General features: G+C 34.6%; 1 protein-coding gene across 1 annotated transcript in view; it reads right to left on the reverse strand.

The window, feature by feature from the left end:
• LOC106167611 (fibrocystin-L-like) overlaps positions 1–24500 on the reverse strand; it is a 44809-nt gene that overhangs the window by 18065 nt on the left and 2244 nt on the right. Inside the window, exons 2-37 of the mRNA XM_087003163.1 lie at positions 20146–20235; positions 19603–19723; positions 17871–17970; positions 17536–17590; positions 17170–17266; positions 16902–16958; positions 16427–16497; positions 15743–15785; positions 15366–15436; positions 14561–14677; positions 14159–14248; positions 13565–13833; positions 13190–13284; positions 12555–12714; positions 11715–11826; positions 11028–11162; positions 10303–10445; positions 9701–9925; positions 9354–9484; positions 8835–8998; positions 8376–8527; positions 7942–8083; positions 7508–7656; positions 6907–7138; positions 6406–6594; positions 6023–6109; positions 5557–5678; positions 5025–5163; positions 4555–4750; positions 3924–4150; positions 3371–3553; positions 3035–3211; positions 2291–2785; positions 1197–1970; positions 734–940; positions 414–560 (exon numbers count right to left, since the gene is read on the reverse strand). Coding sequence (XP_086859289.1) covers positions 414–560; positions 734–940; positions 1197–1970; positions 2291–2785; positions 3035–3211; positions 3371–3553; positions 3924–4150; positions 4555–4750; positions 5025–5163; positions 5557–5678; positions 6023–6109; positions 6406–6594; positions 6907–7138; positions 7508–7656; positions 7942–8083; positions 8376–8527; positions 8835–8998; positions 9354–9484; positions 9701–9925; positions 10303–10445; positions 11028–11162; positions 11715–11826; positions 12555–12714; positions 13190–13284; positions 13565–13833; positions 14159–14248; positions 14561–14677; positions 15366–15436; positions 15743–15785; positions 16427–16497; positions 16902–16958; positions 17170–17266; positions 17536–17590; positions 17871–17970; positions 19603–19723; positions 20146–20235 — 5964 coding nt within the window. The remainder of the gene's footprint in view (positions 1–413; positions 561–733; positions 941–1196; positions 1971–2290; positions 2786–3034; positions 3212–3370; positions 3554–3923; positions 4151–4554; positions 4751–5024; positions 5164–5556; positions 5679–6022; positions 6110–6405; positions 6595–6906; positions 7139–7507; positions 7657–7941; positions 8084–8375; positions 8528–8834; positions 8999–9353; positions 9485–9700; positions 9926–10302; positions 10446–11027; positions 11163–11714; positions 11827–12554; positions 12715–13189; positions 13285–13564; positions 13834–14158; positions 14249–14560; positions 14678–15365; positions 15437–15742; positions 15786–16426; positions 16498–16901; positions 16959–17169; positions 17267–17535; positions 17591–17870; positions 17971–19602; positions 19724–20145; positions 20236–24500) is intronic.

Below are 24500 nucleotides of genomic sequence, written 5' to 3' on the forward strand. Positions count from 1 at the left end.
GTCTTTTCTTTTCATAAAAAAATATTCAATTATTGTAGATAGGCATTTGACTTTTTTATTCTTCTTAATCATTTCCTAATATTATACATACAAAAATACATGAAAATTAGTTTTGTTTACCTAAATTTTATTTAAGATGTGATTATCTTTTAAAATTGAAAAATACAACATAACAAATAAATATGTGGCAATTTAAGAAGAGAAACAATGCTAGACATGGGTGGAATAAAGATTTTAAAAATAGAAATTAAATAGAGGGAATAGGAAGGGTTATGGTGGAAAAGAAATGCCACTAAAATTTATTTAAAACACATTTGTTAAGGTAAGGGCTGCAATCCTTTACTAACCAAAAATACATTACTTTGTTTTTCATTATGTATATATGTATTCCATCACCAGTATAACACACTTACTTTGCTGAGAGGGTGGTACTTCACAACTGATATACGTAGAATTGACAAACCGTACAACACATGGGCGTCCACACACATTTACATCAGTAACAATGGTGGAGAAACCCACACCCTCTAATGTCAGTAACTGGCCACCGCCATAGCTTCCTGCAAATACATTAGGCATTTTAAAAACATACTAAAAACAAACGTAAGCTTATCTTGGGTATTAAAAACTGAACTTTCTAAATACTATTTTCACACTTAAGTTCTGCAGCTTTAAAGCTCAAACTGAAGACCACTTGCATTTTCATCTCCCCAACCCAATTCAGCATATGTACCTTCAACAGGTGCCACACTGCTCACACTTAGAGTATAGTTAAAGTAGACATCAGATACGGCTCTTCCTTTGCTTTGTATGGCTACTTCCACAGCAAAGTGACCAGCAGCATGGTCACCCAGTATACAGGTGATAGCTGTGGCCGAGGCAGTTTGTACTACACAATATGCATTGTCAATCTTCACCATTTCTACTCCTGGGTCAAAACCTGGGAAAGACAAAACATGTTATCTTAAGAAGCAACTTGTTTTTACCATATAAAAAATACAAGCATTTAATTGTTATCAGATATCAATATGTATTGTATGACTCCTGGCAGTTTATGTTCATTGACAAATGTTTCATTGATACACAATTCATAAAAAAATTAATTTCAGTTAAAACAACAAATGTTTTTCGCTATTATCCACCATTCAATTTTGTATAAATTTCTCATAAACAAAGAAGAAATGTAATATTTTAACCTGTTCCAGCTATGTTCACAGTGTCTCCAGTCATGCCAGACATAGGGTTAATACTTGACACAATGGGTGTGGCAGCAGTGGAATAGCTGTAACTTCCTGTGGGATACTGAACTCCATTGGACACTACAGCGACGTCCACCGCACCCACTGCATGTGCCTCTGTGGTACATAGGATAGTGGAAAGATTGACAGCCAGGATGTGGCACTGCACTCCGCCCACTGTGACAGTTGTCATGCCTTCCACAAATCCAGCTCCAAATATGGTGAGGGTGGTCCCACCTTGAGTGCTGCCCTGATTTGGGGTGACACTTTGAAGCAAGGGCACACTCTCTAAACTTACTACAGCTGTAGACTGAGGGTATCCCATTGGAGAGATGTACACCACTAATGGCTGATTCCCAACAGGGGCGTATCCAAGGGTGCAGTTGATTTCAGTATCGGAAATGGTATCAATCACACAAGTGACGCCACCTACAGTTATGTCAACAGCAGCAGTATTGGTTCCAAATTTGGATCCTTTCAAGGAAACCTGTGTTCCTGACCCCTGAAGAGTGACTGGTGAGACAGATGTAAGAGTTGGTGTTTGCTGATCAGAGTATTCAAATATGCAGTCATCTGTAGGGCAGACTGAAGTTATGCGGCCACTGATGGTGACTGTCACATTCCCAGTAAATGCCATTTGTGGGTCAGTTCTGCAGATGATGCTAGTGTAATTGGCACTTACAACTGGACACTCAGTATTTCCAACTCTGACCACTTTGTCGCCAAGATCTCCTAGAACAGTATTCATCAACCTTTAAGAGTGTTTTTTAAGGGAATAATATTGTTTCTTGTGGAAATAACAACATGGAAATTGCATTAATGGTAACTAGAGCATAAAGCTGCTAATTCTTTGCCATATTACAATTACATTTAGTACTTTGGTATCTAATACCGCCCGTCATAATATTACAATATCACTGGGACAGAAGACGTACAAAAACTGATTCAAATAAAGACACCAACAATATGAAAATATGAAAAGCATTTGCATTATTTAAAACAATGATGGTCCTTGCTCCTCATTTCTCATTTGTTGCTGTTACATGTCTTACCTGAGAACCCATCTCCTGTAAGAGTGAGAAGTGTCCCTCCAGCCACAGACCCTGAGGCAGGCTGGACGTTGTCCAATCTGGGTATCATTATAAAGCCACGCTGTAGCTGTCCATTAGGTGAGACCAGGGCAAGACCCCTGTTTGTAACATTCAGAGTCAGGTACTTCAGTTCTCCTGCTGGAAAATCACTCTCAGTCATCAAACTGCACACTATTCTTGTATTATTCACGGATGTTATACTACAAGTGTGGTCCCCTATTAACACCACATTTTCACACACGATGTCACTGAATCCAGAACCTTCTAAGACAACATCCACCTCAGGGGTTCCTTTGTTTGGCATCATAGAGGTGATGACAGCTGCACTACACAGTGAGAAGGCAAATTCAAAATGACTGCTGTCATTTGTACTTGGTGTATCTTCAAGGCAACCTGTTGACAGCTGGGTTATGTTATTGGTACAACCACTGTCGCAGCCATCTGATACTGAAACACCTAGAAAAAAGAGGAAAATACATAAAATATAAAACGTTAAGCACATGCAAACTGAACATGTCAACAAGCATGTCTTGAAACAGATACCAGTCTTAACAATTCTATACAAACTACTTTTCAGATTACTAATTTCATACAACTTCAGTTAAATCATCTGAGTACAGAACACAGATCCTCAAAACTATGATATTTTACCCCAATTTTAAATACAGACTTCAGGATCATCTCTGCAACATCTATTATAAATACCTGAATTGACATTGTATTTCGCTTCAATGTCTCCAACCTTGGCTGCCATCAGGGCGGCCTGCGATCTTCTCTTTTCAACATGAATGGTTCCTCTCAACTCCATCAGTCCACGTGTGTCTACAGTGCCACTCCAGTAATACACTGTGCCTACTTGTCCAAAACGGAACTCGAATGCACCTGGTATTGAAATATGTTAAATAAAAAATCAAAATCTGTAACAAAAAATGAGATTAAATAAAATAATGTTAATTATTAAATTTTATTAAATTTGACCCAACAGGGATTTTACAGCTAGCCTAGTAATGTGAAAGTCACTAATTATCTTAATTTTTGCACCTGATGGTACTGGTGACCCACTCCTGAAACCTTTCCCGTCATACGAGTCTGCCACAGCACTAGCTGTCTGCTCAATCTTGAAGGCAAACCCAGAGGATGGCTCAGAGTTCCACTCCCAGCGGACTACATCACCAACCTGGACTGTGAAAACTGATGGGGACCAGGCAAATTTATTATTCACCACTGAAATACAAATTAAATTGCCTTTTACTACAAGTAGAAAATGATTAATAGATGTTTAATTATATATCAAACTGTTCCAATTTCAAACTTTCAAAGACAATTTGAATTTACACAAATGAAATCCAAAGCTAGGAGATAAGTGATTACATGTAGTACTATAAACATTTACTATCAAAAGTTCTTTATAGAAATAACAATATAAAACAACAGTTCAGAATTAAAACAAGTCAGAAAGAATAAAAGAAATGGTAACATGTACATACTCTTATATTTAAAATAGGACGGTGGTTGCCAATAACTTCAATTCATCATATGTTTGACAAATATGAGCACATCATTTTAACTTTTATCGGAAATAATGGTGACAAACCTGTGTTTTTGACGACATGTTTGGTGGCACTGTCACGAGTTACACAGCATATCTTAGTTTGGTTGACAGCAGTAATATCACAGGAAACATTTCCAAATGTAATATTTGTGTCTGCAGTAAAGCCATCCCCAACAATGACCACATTTGTGCCTCCGTACACAGACCCTTGCGTAGGGTACACAGAATCCACTTCAAAATTACAGGTGAAATTCCCTATGTTGTTTCTTCTGGAAATGTGGGAAAGTTACATGTGTTAAAAAAAGGCACTTCTGGCAAATTTTAGGAAGATGGTGATTTGTTTGCATCTAACCAATATGTCAAACCTGACTGTAAATTCTAAAGATAACAAAGATTCCCTGCTGTCACCCTAATATCTAACGGCTTTCTTTACATAGTTTAAAAATAAATTATGTTAAAAGACATGGCTATGTGTAATTTACATTGGGTTTTTCTCTTCCGTAACATTTAACACTAAGGCCTTTGCAACACTACATATTTGATGTAAAAGAAAAAAGAAAATTCAACTGGACTAATGTCTGTTGGAAAAAAAGAGGCAGCCAAGAGAAGTTATGGAAGGCATTGCGTTTTGTGCTCTGTTCCAGACTTAAAGTGTCTCATATCACACTCATACCTTAAGTCAGCACATCCGTTTGGAGCCACTTCTACAACAAATTCATGTACTCCAGGTGAAACAGGGGGCAGTCTGACAATTATCTGTGTGTCATTGTAGCTCATTATTTTGGTGGTGAAATGTCCAACCCTCACTGCATTCGAACTGCTGGGTGAACTGCCAAAGCCAGTCCCAAGAATTGTGAGATTTCCTCCACCTGTTTAGAAACACTGGTTACTGTACATGTATTTAATTGCACATGCCATTATAGTAGAAATTAAATTTCAAGAATGGGTAATAAAACATAGCCATGAAATGATTATCTATGAAAAAAACCCAAAGGACCCTACTGTGCAACTGTTTGTCCTGTCATTTTATTATTTTTTAAATAAATCCTTTGCCTTATTTTTTTGCATATTAAATCACATCAAAAATAAATTCATTGTTATTGAAGTATATGGTTTACATTTCCCTAAAAGTATTGAATTCACCTTGTACACATGAGGTTGTAGTTGTAATGGTCACACTGGATATTTCCGGAGTGAGTTCATTGACATATGTGAAGTTAGTTGGACTTGAGATGGTTCCTGCTGCCTGGGAAACAGTAAGCTGAACTGCCCCTGGGGATGACTGAGGATCAAGAACAATCTGATAATTGCATTCATTTGTATTAAAGTTGAAATATATATATTAAAATGCTGACCTTTAATCAAATATAAACAATGTCAAAGAAAACTTCAACACAAGAAATCACCAAAAAATCACCAAAAACTTCCACTCAGGTATTGACACTGAGGGATGCTGGTAAAGGCAATGCTAGTTTAGACTTACTCTGTATTTGTAAATAATATAAAATTGGGGAACAACTTCCAAAACAAAAATCTCAGTGAATTTCCAATATTGGAATATCAAAATCATGGTTCTTTTTTGGCATTTCTATCAAAGAATGACACTTTCTAGATTCCATTACAACCAAACATGCAGGTACTAATATTATCATATTTCATTTTAACCAGTTCTTACCATTGCAGGTGTCCTACATGTAATATGGGAATAATTCTGAGACTGTATTGAACATGGTTCTCCAGCCATTTCTACTGTGCCTGATGCAAAGCCTGTACCTCTCACAGTTATCAATGTACAGCCTATAAATGTAGCAATGTATAAAAGTTATACACCTATTCAATAACACAATTTTGTATTTAAAATATAGCAAGTCTACAGATGCTTGTACCTTATTTGGATCTTTGCACAATAAGAAATGTGCATCCAGTCAAAAATTAATAATTAAATAGAATAAATAAAAAACATGCAAATATATGTTACTGTGGTTTGGTGTTTTATCTTGTAAATTTTCAACAACAGAGTACATTTTTATGAGCTTCTCTGCTTCTTCTTCTTTTAAGCCAAATATCTAAGATGTGACTGGACAAGTGCAATTAACTATTTTTGATTTAAACAACAACAGGAAAAAATGTTTTCCTCTCACCTCCAAGACTGCCATTGACTGGAGATATATCAAATATGAGAAAGTCATAGGTGAAGTTGAATATGCCCCCTACATGCTGTGCCAATCCTATAGGATCAAAATAACTATAGAATTTCAGACTTAAAGATAATGATATCATTAGGGAAGAACCAACATGGTTACAATAATATTTAACATATTGACTTTCATGTGCATTCACATACTGCTATGGCAAAATAAAAAAATAAAGTTATTGTCAGATTTAAGGCATGAACACCTCTTATTGTTGTAATGAGAGAGAGAGAGAGAGAGAGAGAGAGAGAGAGAGAGAGAGAGAGAGAGAGAGAGAGAGAGAGAGAGAGAGAGAGAGAAATAATGACGGATAATGGCAGAAGTAGTCTCACCTTTGCTGAGAACATTTACATCCACGGTGTGAGTTCCCACTGGACCATCTCCAATGTTACACTGCAACTGTGTGGCTGTGGCACTTGTTACAACACACGGTTCTCCTCCTATTGTCACCAGGTTGTCTGCAGGAGTGGTACCAAACCCTGTACCCTGCACAGTCAGAACAGTGCTAGACAGACTGGAGCCTGCACAGAAAGATTACAGTTGATGATTTTTAAAATATATATTAAACTGACACAATTCAATATAGATAATTATATGAAGAATTCAATTTAAAAAAACTTAATATTTTGCTTTTCAAAATCAGTTACACTATAGGAATTTCGAAAAAATTAAGTGTACAATCTTATCAGATATCTATAAGGTATTAAACATAATTTTCTTTGCTGTTCTATAAAACATATCAAACAAGAAAAATACTGGTGATTGGGCAAAGCAATATGACTGCACACAAAAGGTACAAGAGACAGTTCAATGGCCGTAAATAGTATTCCTACCTGATACTGGTGTTACTGAGGAGACAGTGGGAGTCATTGCAGACTGCCATTGAAAGTCACAGTTGCCTGAGCATTTTGCAGGAACATTGTTAATCTCCACAGTCAACTGTGGTATGGTATGGTAAGTTCTCAACATGTCTCCAGGTATGCCATACTTATAAAAGGTATGACCGTTTTCCTCATTTATAGTGAGTCCTCGTTCAGCTGGTCCTGTTAACTGATTGTCATTAATCTGAAACGTATGTAAATATTCTGCCATTAAAATCAATTGTAAACGTTGGATCCAAGTCAGAATGACAAAAAGACTGCACAATTAATCAATCACTGTGCCCCCCCCCCCCCCAGCCCATCAAACTGGAAAGTGCCCCCAACCACTCACTTATGACATAGGCTGCTTTCACAACAGCAGGCTGATAGATCTGCAATCAAATGTGGCAACCCACTTAAAAGCTTGCTGCATAATCCCTAATAGACACTGAATAGATTCCTCCCTGGGAGTACGCAACAAGCATTTAAGTGGGTCGGCTTTATTTGATCCGCAGATCCTATTGTCCTCTGTTGTGAATGTGACCTTATATAAAGAAGGTGTGCTTCAGCTCACCTGAAGCAATGGGATATTTCCTGCTGTTTTCCAGTTGATATTCCAAACATAATTATGACAGTAACCAAGTCTCTCCACCTCCACTTCTCCTATGCCCTCTAATGTCTGCAAGCTTTTCTCCAGTGCATAAGCAGTGGCATTTATGGGGGCTGTAATTAAACATATTTTTCATTAATACATCTTATTAAACTGCTAATATATGCAACTACATCACATACAAATGCCAATTAATGTTTGATGCTCTTTTCTTTGCATTTTATCCACATGTTATTGCCTTAATTTTTTTTTCATGATTTCAGATTATAATATTACATACAGCTTCATTTAATCCTCAAAATGCAAAGATTCAAAAAGTTTTTGAGATCTGTCAGCCCTAATATTTCGCACGGTATTTATTCATCTTTCTTTTTTTAAGTTATTAAAATCTCACAAACCTGAAATGTTTCCATTTCCAAATGTCACAATAAAGTCTCCTTTCACAGGAAGTGAAGCTGCCCAAACTCTATTGACATGAACCTTGTTACCATTGGAGGCCCGTAACACCACATTATTACTGTCTAGACTGCCAGAATTGACCTAAATAAGTAAGTTTAGATTTGTACAGAATATATATATAACTGACTAAAGCTGAAAAACTTGAGGCCTGAATCAAGCACAGTTTAAATTGTTCCAATCTCACCATTACCTATCAAATTCATTGTGCCATCTGAATAGTATCCTTAAATCAGTTATGTAGAAGATTTTGTAATGTCTTTCAACCTTTCCAAGCTGTTTTAATTCTCTGCATATGTTCAGATAAAATGTGATGGATCATTATACAAAAAAAAAAAAAAAAAAAAAAAAAAAATGACTGTTCATCATTACTCACTGATGTCTGAAGTACATTGAGCAGTGGAAAGTCACTTTCACAGTTCCAGGGTTTCATTGTTATGTTGTATACTCCACCATTTTTGGTGACTTCTATATAGTCCATTATAAACCTATCAGAGCGAGGAGGCAAATATCTCCAGTTGTCAAATTCTGGAAAAAAATACATTCAGCCATCTTGTACTATTTCAAGGTTAACATGCAGCCACATGCGAGTCTTATTTTGCACAAAATTTTCTTAGAATTTAATCCATCCCACTGTACTTAAAAGGTTGAGATTAACAAAATATATTTTCCTATAGTACGGTATGTTTATTAATCTACTTTTATCAAAAAATTTAAAAGATTGAGATTAACAGTATGTTTAGTAATCTACTTTTGTCATAGGCATACTCCCTTATGACTTCCTGTACTTTTTTGTAACTGCAAGTATCTTGTATATCACCATCAACAGTCTTACCTTCAACATCATTTGGTTTTGAATTAACAAGCATAATGTCATCATAGTACAGATCTACAGTGCTGGATGCAGGGATAATAGAAATGTGTCTGATCTGGATGTATTTATCCAAAGACGTCCTTTTGTTTAAAATTGGCATCAACTCTATACAATCATACTGCCAGCTGAAAATCAAACATAAGAAATGAGAAACATAGATCCAATATTCTGAAAATTCAGAATGCAATTCAAACCAAACTTAACAACATGCTGGGTCCTTTTTCATATATATCTAGAAGATAATTTTAGCACTTTCCTGCTTGTTTATGTTCAGCTTTACATATAATTACATATACAAGTACTTAAAATACATTTATTTATAAATGCACATTAATGCTATGTCACATTAACAATGCACATGCATATCATTATAAATTAATATTATTTTTTGACACAATTGAAGGCACATTCTTTATTACAACAAAATTGTTGATGTACTTTTTTGTTTGTTTTTGAAGATATATACAAGTTTTCTCTTACCTATCTGTCCATGTGATGCTGGGGACAGGTCCATCAACATACCATATCCGTCTCCTCCCTCTAGCTATGTGATCAAAATCAATGCGAATGAGTGGTGCAGCAGACAAACGTCCTTTATGTGCAAAACAAAACTGAAAATAAGTTAAGAGCAGAAGGTTAACACAATGGGTTTGATATATAAATCAAAGAATGACACAATTTGATAAATCTTTTTTTGAACATAATGCCTCTAATTGACCCTCATTTCTTTTCTTTAAATTAGAATTTCTACTCCACAGTTTAAAATCCTAAGGAATATACATTTATCCTCAAGATTTATTCTGTAAGACCTGCAAAAAGAAGCTTACATGGATGTTGGCTGAAGTGATTCTGATTGATTTATGGCGTATGAAATAATTAGGGTTGTGCACACAGCCTAATCCACAGTATGGTGTCACATGTCTGACAACAGTTCCCCAGACATTCTGCATATTTGTCTCAGCTTCAAAATCTTGGTGAAACAAAGTTGAGCCTGGTGTGGTGATGGCATCAGCACAACGCACTTTGAATAGGTCTCGGAGAGCTGCTTTTACCTGAATGTATAAAAAAGGGATTATTTGCCCAAATTCTTCATTTTTCAGATGTTGGATTAAAAGCAACTGTTGTTATACAGATGTGACTAGTTATACACATATAATCAGTAGCTATGATAAAGCAGCTGCTATTCATTCAAATAACTACCATGTTTAATCAATAAGCACTGTCAGTATGAGATTTCAAGCAAATTTTGTGTGAAGTTGCCACATAATTTTTTTAATATATGTATGACAATACTACATGTATATAATGATAGGTAATTTTTTTTCAAGCCCACCAAGTATTTAAAAAAATACAATCATGTGTGTTTTTGTTTCTAATACCAGTATATCCATTTACTCATGGAAATTAAGTATCAATAATAGAAACCTACATCATCTGCTGAGGCATCATCTCTAACAGGAGGAGACACCACACCTTCCATTGTGAAATATATCTTGTCCATGGCTGACACCCCTCTGGTAGTTTGTGACACAGTCACACCATAACCCTCCGCATCTAGCAGCTCAACATCACCTGAAACAGTTGGAGATTTGCAAACATTAATGTATTATATAAATATTAGAATAGTTAGAGAACTAGATTAGAGAATCACCTTAAAACATGGAGGGTGGGATTCAGAGTTAAAATGAGCAAAAGGCCAAGGCAAGGGAGTAAATGTCACTGTTACTGAACTTTTTCCAACTGCACAACTACATGGATATAAATGTACAAAAATGTTCATTAGTTTACATAAATATTTTATAAGTCACCACACAATTTGCACTAGAATGTCAGTTGTTGATAATATATTTGATGAAGTGTGAAAAAAAAATATAACTTAAAAGTGTCTGGCATATTCATACATTACCAACTGTATTTTTTATTAATTTTTCAATTTGCAATCTGTCATGGGTAACAAATTACAGAGGTAGCTACTTTTATTTCTCACCTATTGGTTATTTTATTATTATGCTTAAACAGTTGTTGAATCCACAAATAACTTTAAAACCTACAAAAAATTTTCACAATCTGTTTTTAAAATTATTCTTTAGCAGCAGATATATAATTACAACATTACTTTAAATTGGTTAGTCAATTAATTTGAACATGTAGTACCTATGTCATCCGAGTTGAAGGTAACTGTATAATCATTCCCACTCTTGGAAACCCCAACAGAATCTGGCATGATACTGGGCAAGCTATTCAATGCTGCCTTTACTGTAGATCCAGAGGACCCAACATCAATCAGTTCTGGAAAAAAACATAAGAATAACAGTCTATTTTGACAAAGGCTGTTGTATGGGAACACAACAAATGGGTAAAGGAAGTTGCAACCTTTAAGGCAGTTGTCAAAAAAATTGTTTAGACAGGGCTCACAAATACTAGCTTTAGCTTTAAAAAACAATAATTTTTTAAAAGATCACTTAAAAGTTACAGATGAAGGAAGCGTAGATTCCTGTAACGCAAAAAAAATCACTACTAGTACTATGAGGTTCTTATACACCTCAAATCAAGTCCACAAGCCAAAGAATAAACCAAACTTATCTCTCAGTCAGCAAAAAAAAAAAAAAAAAAAAATCTTTGAAAATTCTGCAAATTTTTGGTCTTTTAAGAATTTAAAAATTTAACCTATTTCTCCATCCCTCCAGTCTGTAGAAGTCTGCCAAATGAAGTAAGAATGCTTGACATGCAATTGCATAATCATTCAAATAATAGTTGGTGAAAATGACCGAGAGTATGTATAGCACACAAAGGAAACAGAGTAAACATAATAATAATAATAATAATGATGAAACAACTTACTAGTTTTGACACCTCTGAATCCAAGTCTAAATGAAGACGCTCCACTTCCCACAGTAATAGTTTGTACTTCACGTGTGGGGGTTCTTGAAGCCCAATTCTGTAGCTCTACAGTCTTTTTGTTATATTAAAAAAAAATAGCTTGGCTGAATCAATATATACTTTAATATACCATTTCAAGACACAAATACTATATAGGTCTCTTTCTACGAAAAGAATATCTCAGCAAGTCATACTAATATGTTACAATACCTGCATGTTTAAGTGGAAGTAAAGGATTTACAGGTACTGATCAAATAGGACATTTACAAACTATATATATATCAATGAAATAGGTCATTCTCCTCTTATAAGCTATCTAATCTTATCTAAAAATTAAAAGTTATATCTACACAGATTAAGAGCATATGGACCAACGATGCATCTATGCCCTTCATCTTAACTTCATAACATAGTCATTAGGTGTCCCTCTGATATCTTTTCAAACCATTTCCATAATTGTGAGTGCAGTTAATGTTTATAAATTTTATTTTAAAAAAGTCTAAAATAATAAATATTGAGGACCCTTACCATACTAAATGTTCCAATATTTCGGAAGTTGTCGGTAAAAAGTATAACTCTTTGTCTTTTTAAAACATTTTATACTTTCTAACCAATAGGAAGGCCTAAATTGATGGTAATAAGGCTAAATGGCAAGAAATATGCAGTCAGCAGGTCCAAAAGTAATGATATTGGGGCATTTGGGATTTATAACACTCTAAATATTTTATACTCAAAAAATGGAATAGCAAATTCATTTCTAAGTGTATTTTCTGGCCAGACCTCATGGACTGCATCTCTCACCTGAATTTCAGGCAAATTTTCAGCGCTCAGTGTCAGAACTTGTTTCTCCTCTTTAGCCAAAGTTGTTTGACTACTGGTGAAACTTGATTCATCAATTACTACTGCCACATAGAGGCTGGCTTCTGCTGTTAATTGAGCATGTGTTGCAGCAATATAATAACTGAAATTTGAAGTTTTAAAGAAAATAAGACGTTTATTTGAATTGAGATAACTAGTCTGTAAAAATGGATTTCATTACTCATTTTAACATTTTAAAACATGAAAAAAGATAAGCTGTAAGTTTCAATATATTAAAAAGACTCTTGAAGGCATAATAAGCTGATTTATAGTCTTCTTCAAGGAGAGAAATATAAAGCTGACAATGATAATTGTATTTTACTGCATTTCAACTAAATATGTATTTGTATTGTTAACACATGCATTTAGCAAAATCTTCATAGGCAATCCAGCATAATAATCATAATTATTATTATTATTTATCCCAAATAACTGGTGTATTTGTACTTATCAAATCTGACACTATTGTTGCCTAAAAAATTATATCAATTGAAAAAAAAAACAAATTTCCATAATATAATTCTATACCAATAACACATCAGCTCTAAAAAAATGTGTAAAAAACTGTCTAAACTTACGGTTTCCCTGCCTGTAGGGTAAATGTCTGTGACATCTGGGTCCCATAGGTTGTAAAGTAGGATGTTGTAGCCCTAGACAGCATTGCAATCTCAAACTGCAAAACAACATATTACCAGATTAAAAAGGAGTCTCAATAAGCATTTCTAATTATAGAGAACTGATTCTATTCAAAAGAGAAGACCTCAGCACTTTGGTCAAGTAATACATTTTTCATATTTTGAAATTGCACAACAAATATTAATGTTTACTGAATTCAATGTTACTTGTCATATTACACAGCAAACATAATGAATCTAGATATTTTTTTAATGTTCAGAATAATGAGGCAGTCAATAATTTATCATTATTTTCAGTTATTTGATCATAAGACATACTGCATCATCGGGGTTATCAGTGAGGCTGAAGAAAAGCACTGCGTAGTCATCACCCTTCAGGTAAAATCTGTAAGTTGTATTCTTTGGTGGCACAAAATATCCTTGCATACGAGTTGTGAAATATGTGCCATTGTCTTCCTCAAAGTAAAATTCATCTAGCCAAAAAGTTTTGTCTGGGGTAGTGGTACGATTGATGATCTCTCTTACAGCTGTTAAATCATTGTTGGGAACACCACTGTTCCAGCGTTCAAGATAAATACCACGGTTACCTAAGTATGGTAATGACCAAAACAATAACACTTATTATAACACAAAGCATCAAATAAAACTAAAAAAACATGATTCTAGGTATACTAAATAAAGCTTTAATCATACCTATCAATTTGAAATAAACAATGGCACAATAAATTCTACTGTTTAAGGATTGCACATGATAATTAATAAGTTCATTCATTTTTTTTTTCTTCACTTTTGCATTATATCTGCCTGCAAATATTCACAAATGTCATAATTTAGAGAGGTGAAACATTCACCGATACTATATGAATCTGTATAACTTGAAATATGGTTCTAAACAGGAGAAAAGTTACAAACCAGCATATGCATTCTTTATAACTTCAGGTTCAGGAGGTGTCTTGCACATAAGGCCTTTGTCTTCAAAAATTACTGCTGCACAGGGTATACCTAAATACGAATAAATTCATTACAAAATGTTGCAAGCACAATAATAATCCTATTTTTTTCTTTTTGGAAAAGTCTACAAATGAAAGATGCAGCTTGTCTTTTTTGCTGTGCCATGTAACTCTTACATATATTATTATGAATATGGGCATTGATGTAAACACAGCTTGTCTATATATTTCAGTATTATACTCTCTGACCCCCTCAAAAGAAAACATTTTATGACTGAATGATCATTTTCAAAATCAACTGCCTCTCACAAATAACCTCTAAAATTAGTAAAAAAACTTCTTGACAACAGCTACCGATACTTACCCCCAACCTTTACTTTAGGAGGGGGATAGCTGGAATCATTCTTCAAAGCAGTGCCATTGACTCTCAGGTGTGTCTGACCCTCAGTACTGCCAATGTTATGTGAGGTGCTGGCTATATCTGCAAAGAAAAGAGTCATGAGCTGAAAGATATTTTCCGGTTAACTTTACTTTTTGAACTAGACATTTTTGCATCAAAAAATAAATAAATAAATTGAAGCCAGAACACATTATCGTATAAACTGCTGTCCCCTAAAGTTCATTTTGGGTGAAAATGGGTTGTTTTATCTGTAGAAAAATACCATAAGATATAGTGGCCTTCTTGTGTTCAACAGTTTACATTAAGCAAAGAGACAAATCTATGAAATGTAGCAACTAACAAAAATCAATCTATTTAAGGCTACTGTCTCCAAAGTTGGTCGATACAAGTCAGACTTATCTATTATACTTTATTTGATCCTTCTATCAGTTCTACACAACGAATTTTTCCAGCTACTAATATATCAAAAAATAAAATCAATAAGTTATAATCTACTAGCTGTAAACTTCTATTCATATTTTTTGGACCTTTTATTCCATACTAATCACTAAGCTCACTCTTAAAAGCACACTCATTTATTTAGCCTCACACTCTGTTAGCCAAACCCTGTTAATTCTTCTACTTATTTTAGCAATTTGGGAGAAAAACAGCATGGTAGGCTGAGCACAGGTGTGCTTTTCAAATACAGTTTTAACGCAAAACTAAAGAGTATTCCCAGAGCAAAGAGTTCTGCAATGGAAAAAGACAATGAAAGCTCTTTATAGCTTACCAGGATATGTCTGGATGACATACAGGTTGTCTGTACTGGACACACGTATCAGACGCAGGTCTGTGAGAGAGCTGAATTGATTAAAAAGTAAATATAAATAAATATTTGATCTATAAATGAGTTGCTAAAAAATAACTTAGACACTTCAGCGCTTTCAAACAGAGGCTAATAAAGATCAGTTCTCCTTATTTGACCAATAAAGAGGAGGACAAGAAAGGGGTAGACAGGAGAAAAAAAAAATTATTTTTGATCCCTAACAACAGCCCTAGTATTTTAATTTACAAAATTACTGCCTTTGAATAAAATAACATGCTCTTGTCAAAAAAAAAGTTTTATTTGAAATTCAATATTTGAAAATTGAAATCAGGATGCCTCACCTTCCATAACCACCTTCAATCAAGTATGTTATATTCAGATCACCTGTAAAAGAAAGAAATAAAATATACCTGACAAAAATACTTAAATAAACGCTGTGATTTTGTAACTACTTAACTATAGGGAGGCAATGTAAAACTTCAGTGGTCATGTACATGAATACAGAAAATTGAGGAATATCAACATTTAGAAGGTCTATCTTGTTTCTTTACAAGTTGAAAAACTATAGTATAATGGCTGGTTAAAGAAGTTATCGAAAATATCAGATAACTCTCACCACTGGAAAATAACCCATAAATACCCAATAACCCAAACAGCTTTGCCCTTGATAGAGGTCAAACATTCACTTTACTGGCATATCAAGTAACACAAAACTATATGTCATCAACTACCAGAAAAACTGAAATAGTGTGCAAACATGTCTCGCTTCAGATCATTTTTAAAGGCTTTCACCTTCAAAATAAACCATGAAATGCGGGACTTCAATTGTCAAAAACAGCATTATAATCAACTTTGTAATTCCAGTGCGATTGAAATACAGCCATAATATTTCTTTTCTGGTAAGTCTTTCCAATTCATTGTTCTTCTTTTCAATCAAGAAATGCACACGTTGGTCAAAAGCAGAACAACTGTTATTCTTTACTTACATGTGACAAACGCTTCATAGTTAACACCAGATCACTTACCTACATAAGAACCTGTAATTTCACACCAGAAGAAACCTTCACCCTCTATAGTCGTAAGCTTAACACCATACCTTGAAAAAACAAAATTTTTACTGAATCAGAATTGTTTTCTTATCAACAATCATATCTTGAAAAGTTAGCTCCTATACCCCTACAAAGAGGTTTACCTTTCTTTTCTATAAGACTTTATTACCCATAATGTTATGTGAGAAAGAAATCATGTGTTCATTTTAACTGGAAAGGGCTTATATCATAAATGAAGTGAGTAAAAGTCATGAAGGAAAGACCAACCCTTTTTTCTGGCAACATTTTGGAAGGACTCTAAATACTTATTTGAAAATATAGGTTTTTATCATGCTTTGTAGTATGGGTTCTCTATCCCTTTTTCTAGTAAAAAAATACACGGACAAAAAACTCTATTTTTTATAAGTTAGATAATTAAATATATTTCTTTCAAAAGAAGCATATAAATTACTTTTGAAGTGTAGTTCTATTCACTAGTTCACATCTTCTCCCAGAACTCAACTTGACACTGAAAGAAATAAAATTCAGTTTTTTTAAGATTCATTGCAGCACTTGATCAGTGTACACTGCAAATTCAATACCTATTTTTCAAAAGATACCAACTAGTCTAGCTTTGGTTAGGTTTACACAATCGTAAAAACAGTAATGGATGCCTTTATACTTCAAAAGGAAGAACAGTTGAGAAAAGAACACAATTATAATGTGTTATTCATTCTTACTGTCTCAGCTGTTCCAGTCTTCCCCCCAGGGTGCTGTCAATCATGTCGCTTCCATAGCGATCTGATATGATAAAACCTTCTGCTCGGATAAGTGATCCTGGAAAAAGAAAATTAGTATACATCTGTCAATTTTGTTTACTGGTTTGGCAGGAAGAAAAAAAATGCAGCAATTAAAGAAAAATAAATCAACATATTGGTTTTTGCAGGTCAATTCAGCAGTAATACATATTCATTGTTTCAATTTAAATTTTATAATTCTTTGAACTGTAATAAAAAAAAATGATATGTATATATCTACAACATGGTAAAATAAAGTAGTAATGAAAATTGTCCATTAATCCCATCAAAGAAGATAATTGGCCTTACCAGGAATTGCTGACTGATTAATTTTTCTGATAGTGGGCGTGTAGACACTGCTTAACTATAAATAAAAGGTACAAAATTAAGGTTAATTCCACATGGAATTTGGTACCATCTTTCATTTATGTATTAAACCATTTATTAAAACATTTTGTCAATTTGTTATTCATAAACATGAAATAATTCATTTGATCTATGTATAAAAATAATTAACTTAAATTGGTTGTTTGCACACTCCTCCTGACTTTCTGAGTCAGACGTAAATAGTGTTTTACAGAGGATTTTAGTTCAGCACTATCTTTACAAAAGAAAATCAAACAGAGTTTGAAATCTGTTCTTACAGTGATTTGGCAGTCTGCTAGGCGAGGACAGAGAGCAGCTTTTTCACCACAGGATGTTACACTGATAGTGTAACTTCCCTCTGGCAATACGCTTGTTCCCCTAGATAAATACAAAATGTGGTTAGGTATGTAAATATGCATATATATTTTGGTTTCAAAGGAGAGAATATTTGCATAAACTTCTTTAGTCATGCCGAGTTCAGAAGTTCACTGTTAAGGCCAGAAACTGCAGGCTTTTTAAATCTCACATTTCTAATTTTATGGATGGAACTATAACAGCTGATACTGGTATTTTCGTTCGAAGTTTGTATTCTGCACATTGGGAACATTCACAGACATGCAAGAGCAAATCGCATGCATAAGATTTCTAAGACCTTGATATCCATGATTATACCCCAGTATGACCAGATAACCCTAATATTTAACTAGAGATTTAAAACTATGTTGCCTTCTGGTTTACTGGTTTACACAAGTTTCCAGTTTGAATGAAACTTATGAAGTTCAAACTAAGCTAGAAAAAAAGACTTGAAAGTGTACTTATAAGAGAATATAGCATAACACAACATTTTAAATCCAAAAGCCAGTGACAATGAATGCAAAAACCATCTTTTTTTATGTATTATAAACTACCATAAATATCTTATTGTTATTTTCGTCACCTTTCAGTTGGCAGGACATGTTATATATTAATGGAAAAGGATGGGCGTGTGAATATGGAGTCTACTTGAATTCATCACTTAGGGTCCTAAATGTACAGGTATATTATCACATCTTTGGACAATCAAGGGGGCACAGGCAGTGACAATGTCTTCCCCTTATCTATATTATTTTCCAATCAAACATGTCAAGGGAAACAAGGCTGAACATTCCTTTTGCCCTTCCAACATCCTGGTGGACTACTGGATTCTCCAGCAAAAAAAAAACCAATAAATAAGACAAAAACGTGTTAGGTGATTTATACACCTGAAAACACCCTTCACTGTTCAACAGCCATACAACAATGATTTATAGCCCCACTCCACAGGACATAAAAAATAACAAAAGGAATACTGATCTGAACTCTACATGTCGTAATCCATCCTTTCATTGCAAATGCCATAACAAAACATGTTTTATGTTTGCATGACAAAAACCAAATTTACCATGGAGACATTGTAAACAGAGCCAAAAAATCTTATCCACAACCTTGGTGATTCCTCTAATGGTTACTGTTAAAAATGTACAAAAAATAACAATGGCTTGCATGACAGAAACAAGAAAACATCACAAAAACAAGTGTCATCTTTAAGAAAGATCTAGAAATGCAGGTAGTAAGAATTGAATGTAATGGTATTCAGTCAGCAAAATTGGTGATCTGCACCCTTACTTCATTGCAACCTTAGGCCTGCCAATCATAAATCAGTTAGCTACTGTGTGAACTACACAATCAAGAGCACTTTTTAAACTGGAGAAAAACTGATTTGCAAAAAAAAAAAAAATGACAATCAAGCCACTAGAGCATTAGCAATAAATTAAAATCTAAATGCTGTCTGTAGTCCCCTTCTCTACTCACACTTAACACTCCATGTAAATCTACAGTACACACGCAGAAGACTCAGTTGACTTCTCAAAATATATAATGCTGTGTATAAACTAAGTAAAAATGTGACTTTGTGCTTAAATTTTCTGCACTGGGTCAACCTACAGTGAGTGCAGTATATACTGATCATCAATCTTTAAATAATTTACTCACACATAATCCACCACTAAATCTTCTTCATGGCTGGCTTCAGCATCAATCCTAAGTGGGTAATCGATACCATTCTCTCCAACAAGTTTCACCTCATTTTGGTTAGTGTATACATCACAGAAATCTAAAAAAAAAACAGTTAATATAAATGTTTTAAACGCCATTATGGGGGACCTTATTAGTAAAATAGTATAATTAATCTATCCATTACATAATCCATTATAAAAATATATACATAAGATTTGAAAAATTTCTTCACAGAATGCAACTTAATCCAAATTTATTGGGGGCGTCTCGATAGTCAAAAGGTTCATTGGTCCCAAAAATGGTAATTTTTTCATCAGTTTTTTACTCAAGGTTATATGGTGAACATTCGGACCAATGAACCTTCGGACTATTGCAACGGTCCCAATGTAGCTGCCAAGTTGTAAACCCATCCTTAACTAATCGTTGTCATTATAAAGAGATTAACATGGTTCAAGGAAAGGTTACCAATAAATCTATTATTACTACAGGTTATATTAGGTAGACCATTGATCTGCTTACTTTTCCCATACACATTGAATCTTGTTCCTCCCACAACACTGCCAGTAGATGGGAGGACATTGGTAATACTTGCTCCTACAGCTTCTGTGGCTGGAAAACCGAAAAAAAAACAAAAAAACATGTGAATGAAAAATTAAGGGCACCAAGGTAAAATACCAAAAATACACAGAAAAATCTTTTGTACTGGATTTAGTTTAATATTTGTAACATGTAAATTTTAATCTACGTATGTGCGGGCTTTCTGTACTGTACTTTATGTGCTCCTATGTACTCCTACTTTTGCATATTTTCTAATTCGTACAAAATTAAAAGCAGAAAACATATAAAGCAGTGCTAGAGTTTCAAAACCTGAAATGAATAAGTTTGATCTAATTTTAAGTTCTAACTGTCCTAAGCCTTGCCTGGTACTACTGGCAGTGGTACACAATACATGTACGTTTTGAAAATTTGACGATTTTTCTTTGGTTTCACGGGCTTAAATTGAAAACACAGGCAGTCATACTCGCCGGACATACTGCCATTTCTTTCACATCTAGTTACTCTTGTACACCCAAATGGCACATTTCGCATTTACTTGAGGTTAGGTAGTAAATTTGCAAGGTTTTGCTGATGCTGTACCGTAACACGCGTGTGCTCTTGCCCTACTTTTTCGCGCAAATTTCTGCGTTGAAACCGAGGTCAACACCAGGAGCGAGGCATGTTGATGAAGGGGCGTGAAACCAGTTAGTAGGCCTACATGTAGCTACACAGGTTTTTAGGGGTTTGCTGTACATAAATATGACCTCTCGTAACCCAAATATGGGTATTTAAAAGCATGAGGTCTGTCGTTGTTCGTAACTGCTGCGTACAGCTTGGACCCTTGATAGATGTACGCTAGCTCAGACCTTGACCAAAAAGTCTCTGCACTCTGTATATCAGGACCAGTGGGCCACATTGATGAGCAAAACGGGCAGTGATAATAAACTAAGAACCTATGTTAAATTTAAGAAGGAATTTGTGTGTGAAAATTACACCCACATGGCCCCAAAAAATATTACGGCTAACTTCTGCAAATTACGTGTGAGCGCCCACAACCTCTCTATTGAACGGGGCAGGTACTGCAAGCCAAAAATCCCCGCAGAGTTAAGATTGTGCAAACTTTGTGATTCCAATAAAGTAGAAGATGAGTTCCACCTCCTGCTAGAGTGTAAAGCGTATGACTCACTACGTGATTCCTTCAGAGGGCAGCTGTCAGATTTCCTACCCCTGGGCGACCTCAGCAATAATAAACTGTTTAATCTTCTTATGGGTGCCCAAGACATAGACATTCTTAGAATGGTTATGTGTTTTGTAAATAGATGCTTAAAACAAAGAGAACAGGCCCTCTATTAATGCATTGTACTCTCTCCAATGTACTCATTCTAATTCATCACCTTCATGTATAGATTGCCATCATACATGTACATTCCTTATATAACTTATTATAAAGTAACTTATTGATATTATGCTACATGTAAACATTGAAATCATGTATATTTATTTATATACCTGTTTGTACTGTTGTAGTTAGATGTAATTGTCTTTGTCTTTGATTGTACCTTATTTGTAAAGGTGTATCAATAAATAATCTTCATGTACGAAATTTTAATTAAAAGACGTTTAAAAGGAGGAAAAGGGAGGGGATCACCGAATGGTTTTGTGAACCGACCATTATGAATTTTACTTAAATTAAAAATTTAACTGAATTTCGGCGCATTGATTTTAATCAACGAACTAGCTCAGCCCTGTTGGCCCGCTTATTCAAAGGTCTCCCATCCGACTCAACCTTTCAATTCACGTGCACAGAGTTCTAACATAACACACCGATATCAAATCCAAATCAAAAGTGCTTTTATTATCTATACATTACACACACACTATATATATGTACACATTTTTATCTAAGTGGAATCAATATGCGTTCAACAGTGCCTTAACCAAGGAGTTACGACAGTTGTAACTCCTTGCCTTTACTGATAGAAATATTAATTGCTGTACAACATGGCCTATTAACAGGTGAGAGTGTCCACTTATCAGAGTTAGACCCTACCTACATAGGGAGTGATAACAATCTATTTCAAGACAGGAGCAAGCGGAATGATAAAATGTTGGCGAAAAATCAGCTCGGTATGATGGGTATGAATACAGAATGTGAGAGAGAGATTTCCACAATGATCTAGCTACGTGTAGGCCTACCATGTATGTAGCCGCGTAGCGTAAGGTATAGGCTACATGCATTAAACAGCGACTACCAGTCCCACAAAAAATTTAATCCAAAAAGAAAGACAAATTATGTGCTTTAGGCTGTAAATATTTTGCACTTACTGTTGGTAAAAAGTAAAGTTAACTACAGGTGATTGCCCAGAAAACGGATGTAACAATTTAGGGCCTACAGTGCTTTGAACAAGGCGCATCTTCACTTTATATTTGTTAATTTTATTCATTGTTTTTGTTTTATTTTCTTTTATCTTAATAAAAAGCAATGCATGCATTAAAAATGTTACGAGGTCTACAGGCATACGTTCATGCATGTCCTCATTTTGAGTGTCAAAGTACATTAACTAACTTATCAGCAGAAATCGATTTGGTGGACGACCTGTGAAAGCCCCCTGTAGCGCAAATTTTACGTGTTGGGACCACCGCTCGATGACGCGAAAACGGTCTACGTGACATTGTTTTTATAACGAAATTTATCGTACCCTGGGAAAACATCAGTCCTACATTATGACATTCGGGCATTGATTAAAATGTTGTGGCTCCATCGTACCATTAAACAAATAGCTCAGAATATAGCTAAAGAATTTTAAAAAAATAAGCATCCACTACTGCAAACAATAAAGTCAGAAACCGACCCATTCCGACACCCATGCCTATTCTTGAATTTTTTTCTTTTCAAACTACAAGTATTATTGTGATTTACTTTTAATGGGCAAAAAAACTTTTTGTTGTAAAGCTTTATGAGCCCTTAATCCTGTGGTCGAAAATAGTAATTAACAAATATTTGAGGGGTCTTAAAACCTTGGAGAAAGGGGGAAAGGACTAAGCGACTTGTCGAGGGATGGAATAATAAACAATACGTCACGGGAAGGGGAATACATGGGAAGGTCGCCGTTCGAGGACGAAAGGACATTGTCATTTTAAAAAGGATCAATAACAAGTTGGCGATAAATATTTGCATTTCCTCAGCGACTTGTTAAGTAAAGCAGAATTGATTTGCTGAGACTTTTTACTGTCGAAAAATCGTCGCACGTAGTATGATAACAATACAATGGTCCGTATTTTGGGCAGACCCAACCCTACGTGGGAGAGTCGTTTTACCAAACCAGTTGCTAACAACATGTTTTCAGAGTTTGGGCTATCTCATATAATTTTAGATAAATACGCAAAATATCGAATATCGTCTACACTACGAGTAAGTCAACAAAAGTTCGTGACAAACACAAATGGATTTCGGACGACGTTCAAAACGTAAAAAATGTCCTTTGTAATTATGAGCTGGATATCATTTTCCTCGACGTCAAAAGTATGAAATCGCAAGAGTTGTGTACAACTTGTCAACATGCTTGCTGATTAACCCTAGAGTGTTTACTTGTCTTCTTTTTTTCCGGAATTATGAATTTTTAGGATGATTAATGAGGACCCTTATCCTCGTTTGAGGTAAGAGATGGGGGTAGGGTAAGAAATGAAAAGAATGAAATTGAAATTGAAAATCTAAAGCACCGCTTAGGCGCAATGACAACTGAGCTGACAGCTAATGATAAAATTTCTCATATCTAACTTTTGTACCATAGTACAGTTAACAACATAAAATGACATTTTTGCATCTCGGGGTAATAGATCCAAAACACATAATTTCATATCACACCAGCCGTGATAGATAGCACTGGATAATCCGTTTAGTAATGGATTATTCCTTGATAGACTGACTTTCAAATTCAATTTGACAAAACTAATTTATATTGCAAGGAAAACACATACATCAAACTTTTTCGCAGAAAAAAAGTATTTTCAACCTTTCTACGCAAATATGGTTCTTAGCAATATCAATTAAATATACGAATCTCTGTACTTAGACTTATCTTCACTGGTGACTTACGGTAGAATTGTTTAAGGCGAAATTCTATTTGCGCAAGAATTTATTATAGAAAATATTCAGACGTTAGACTGAGTATACGACGAGATTAATAAGTTTAAAAAAGTCCCTAAAACCCATGTTGTGTTGGACTTGCAACCGTCTGGAGAACGGATTTGGTCCATTTTCACATATATATATATATATATATATATATATATATATATATAAAACAAAAGAGAAAGTTTCAAAATTAAACAGCTTC

This window comes from Lingula anatina, chromosome 2 (genome assembly GCF_051362555.1).
Source record: "Lingula anatina isolate TDL-2025a chromosome 2, LinAna3.0, whole genome shotgun sequence".
NCBI classification, from domain to species: domain Eukaryota; kingdom Metazoa; phylum Brachiopoda; class Lingulata; order Lingulida; family Lingulidae; genus Lingula; species Lingula anatina.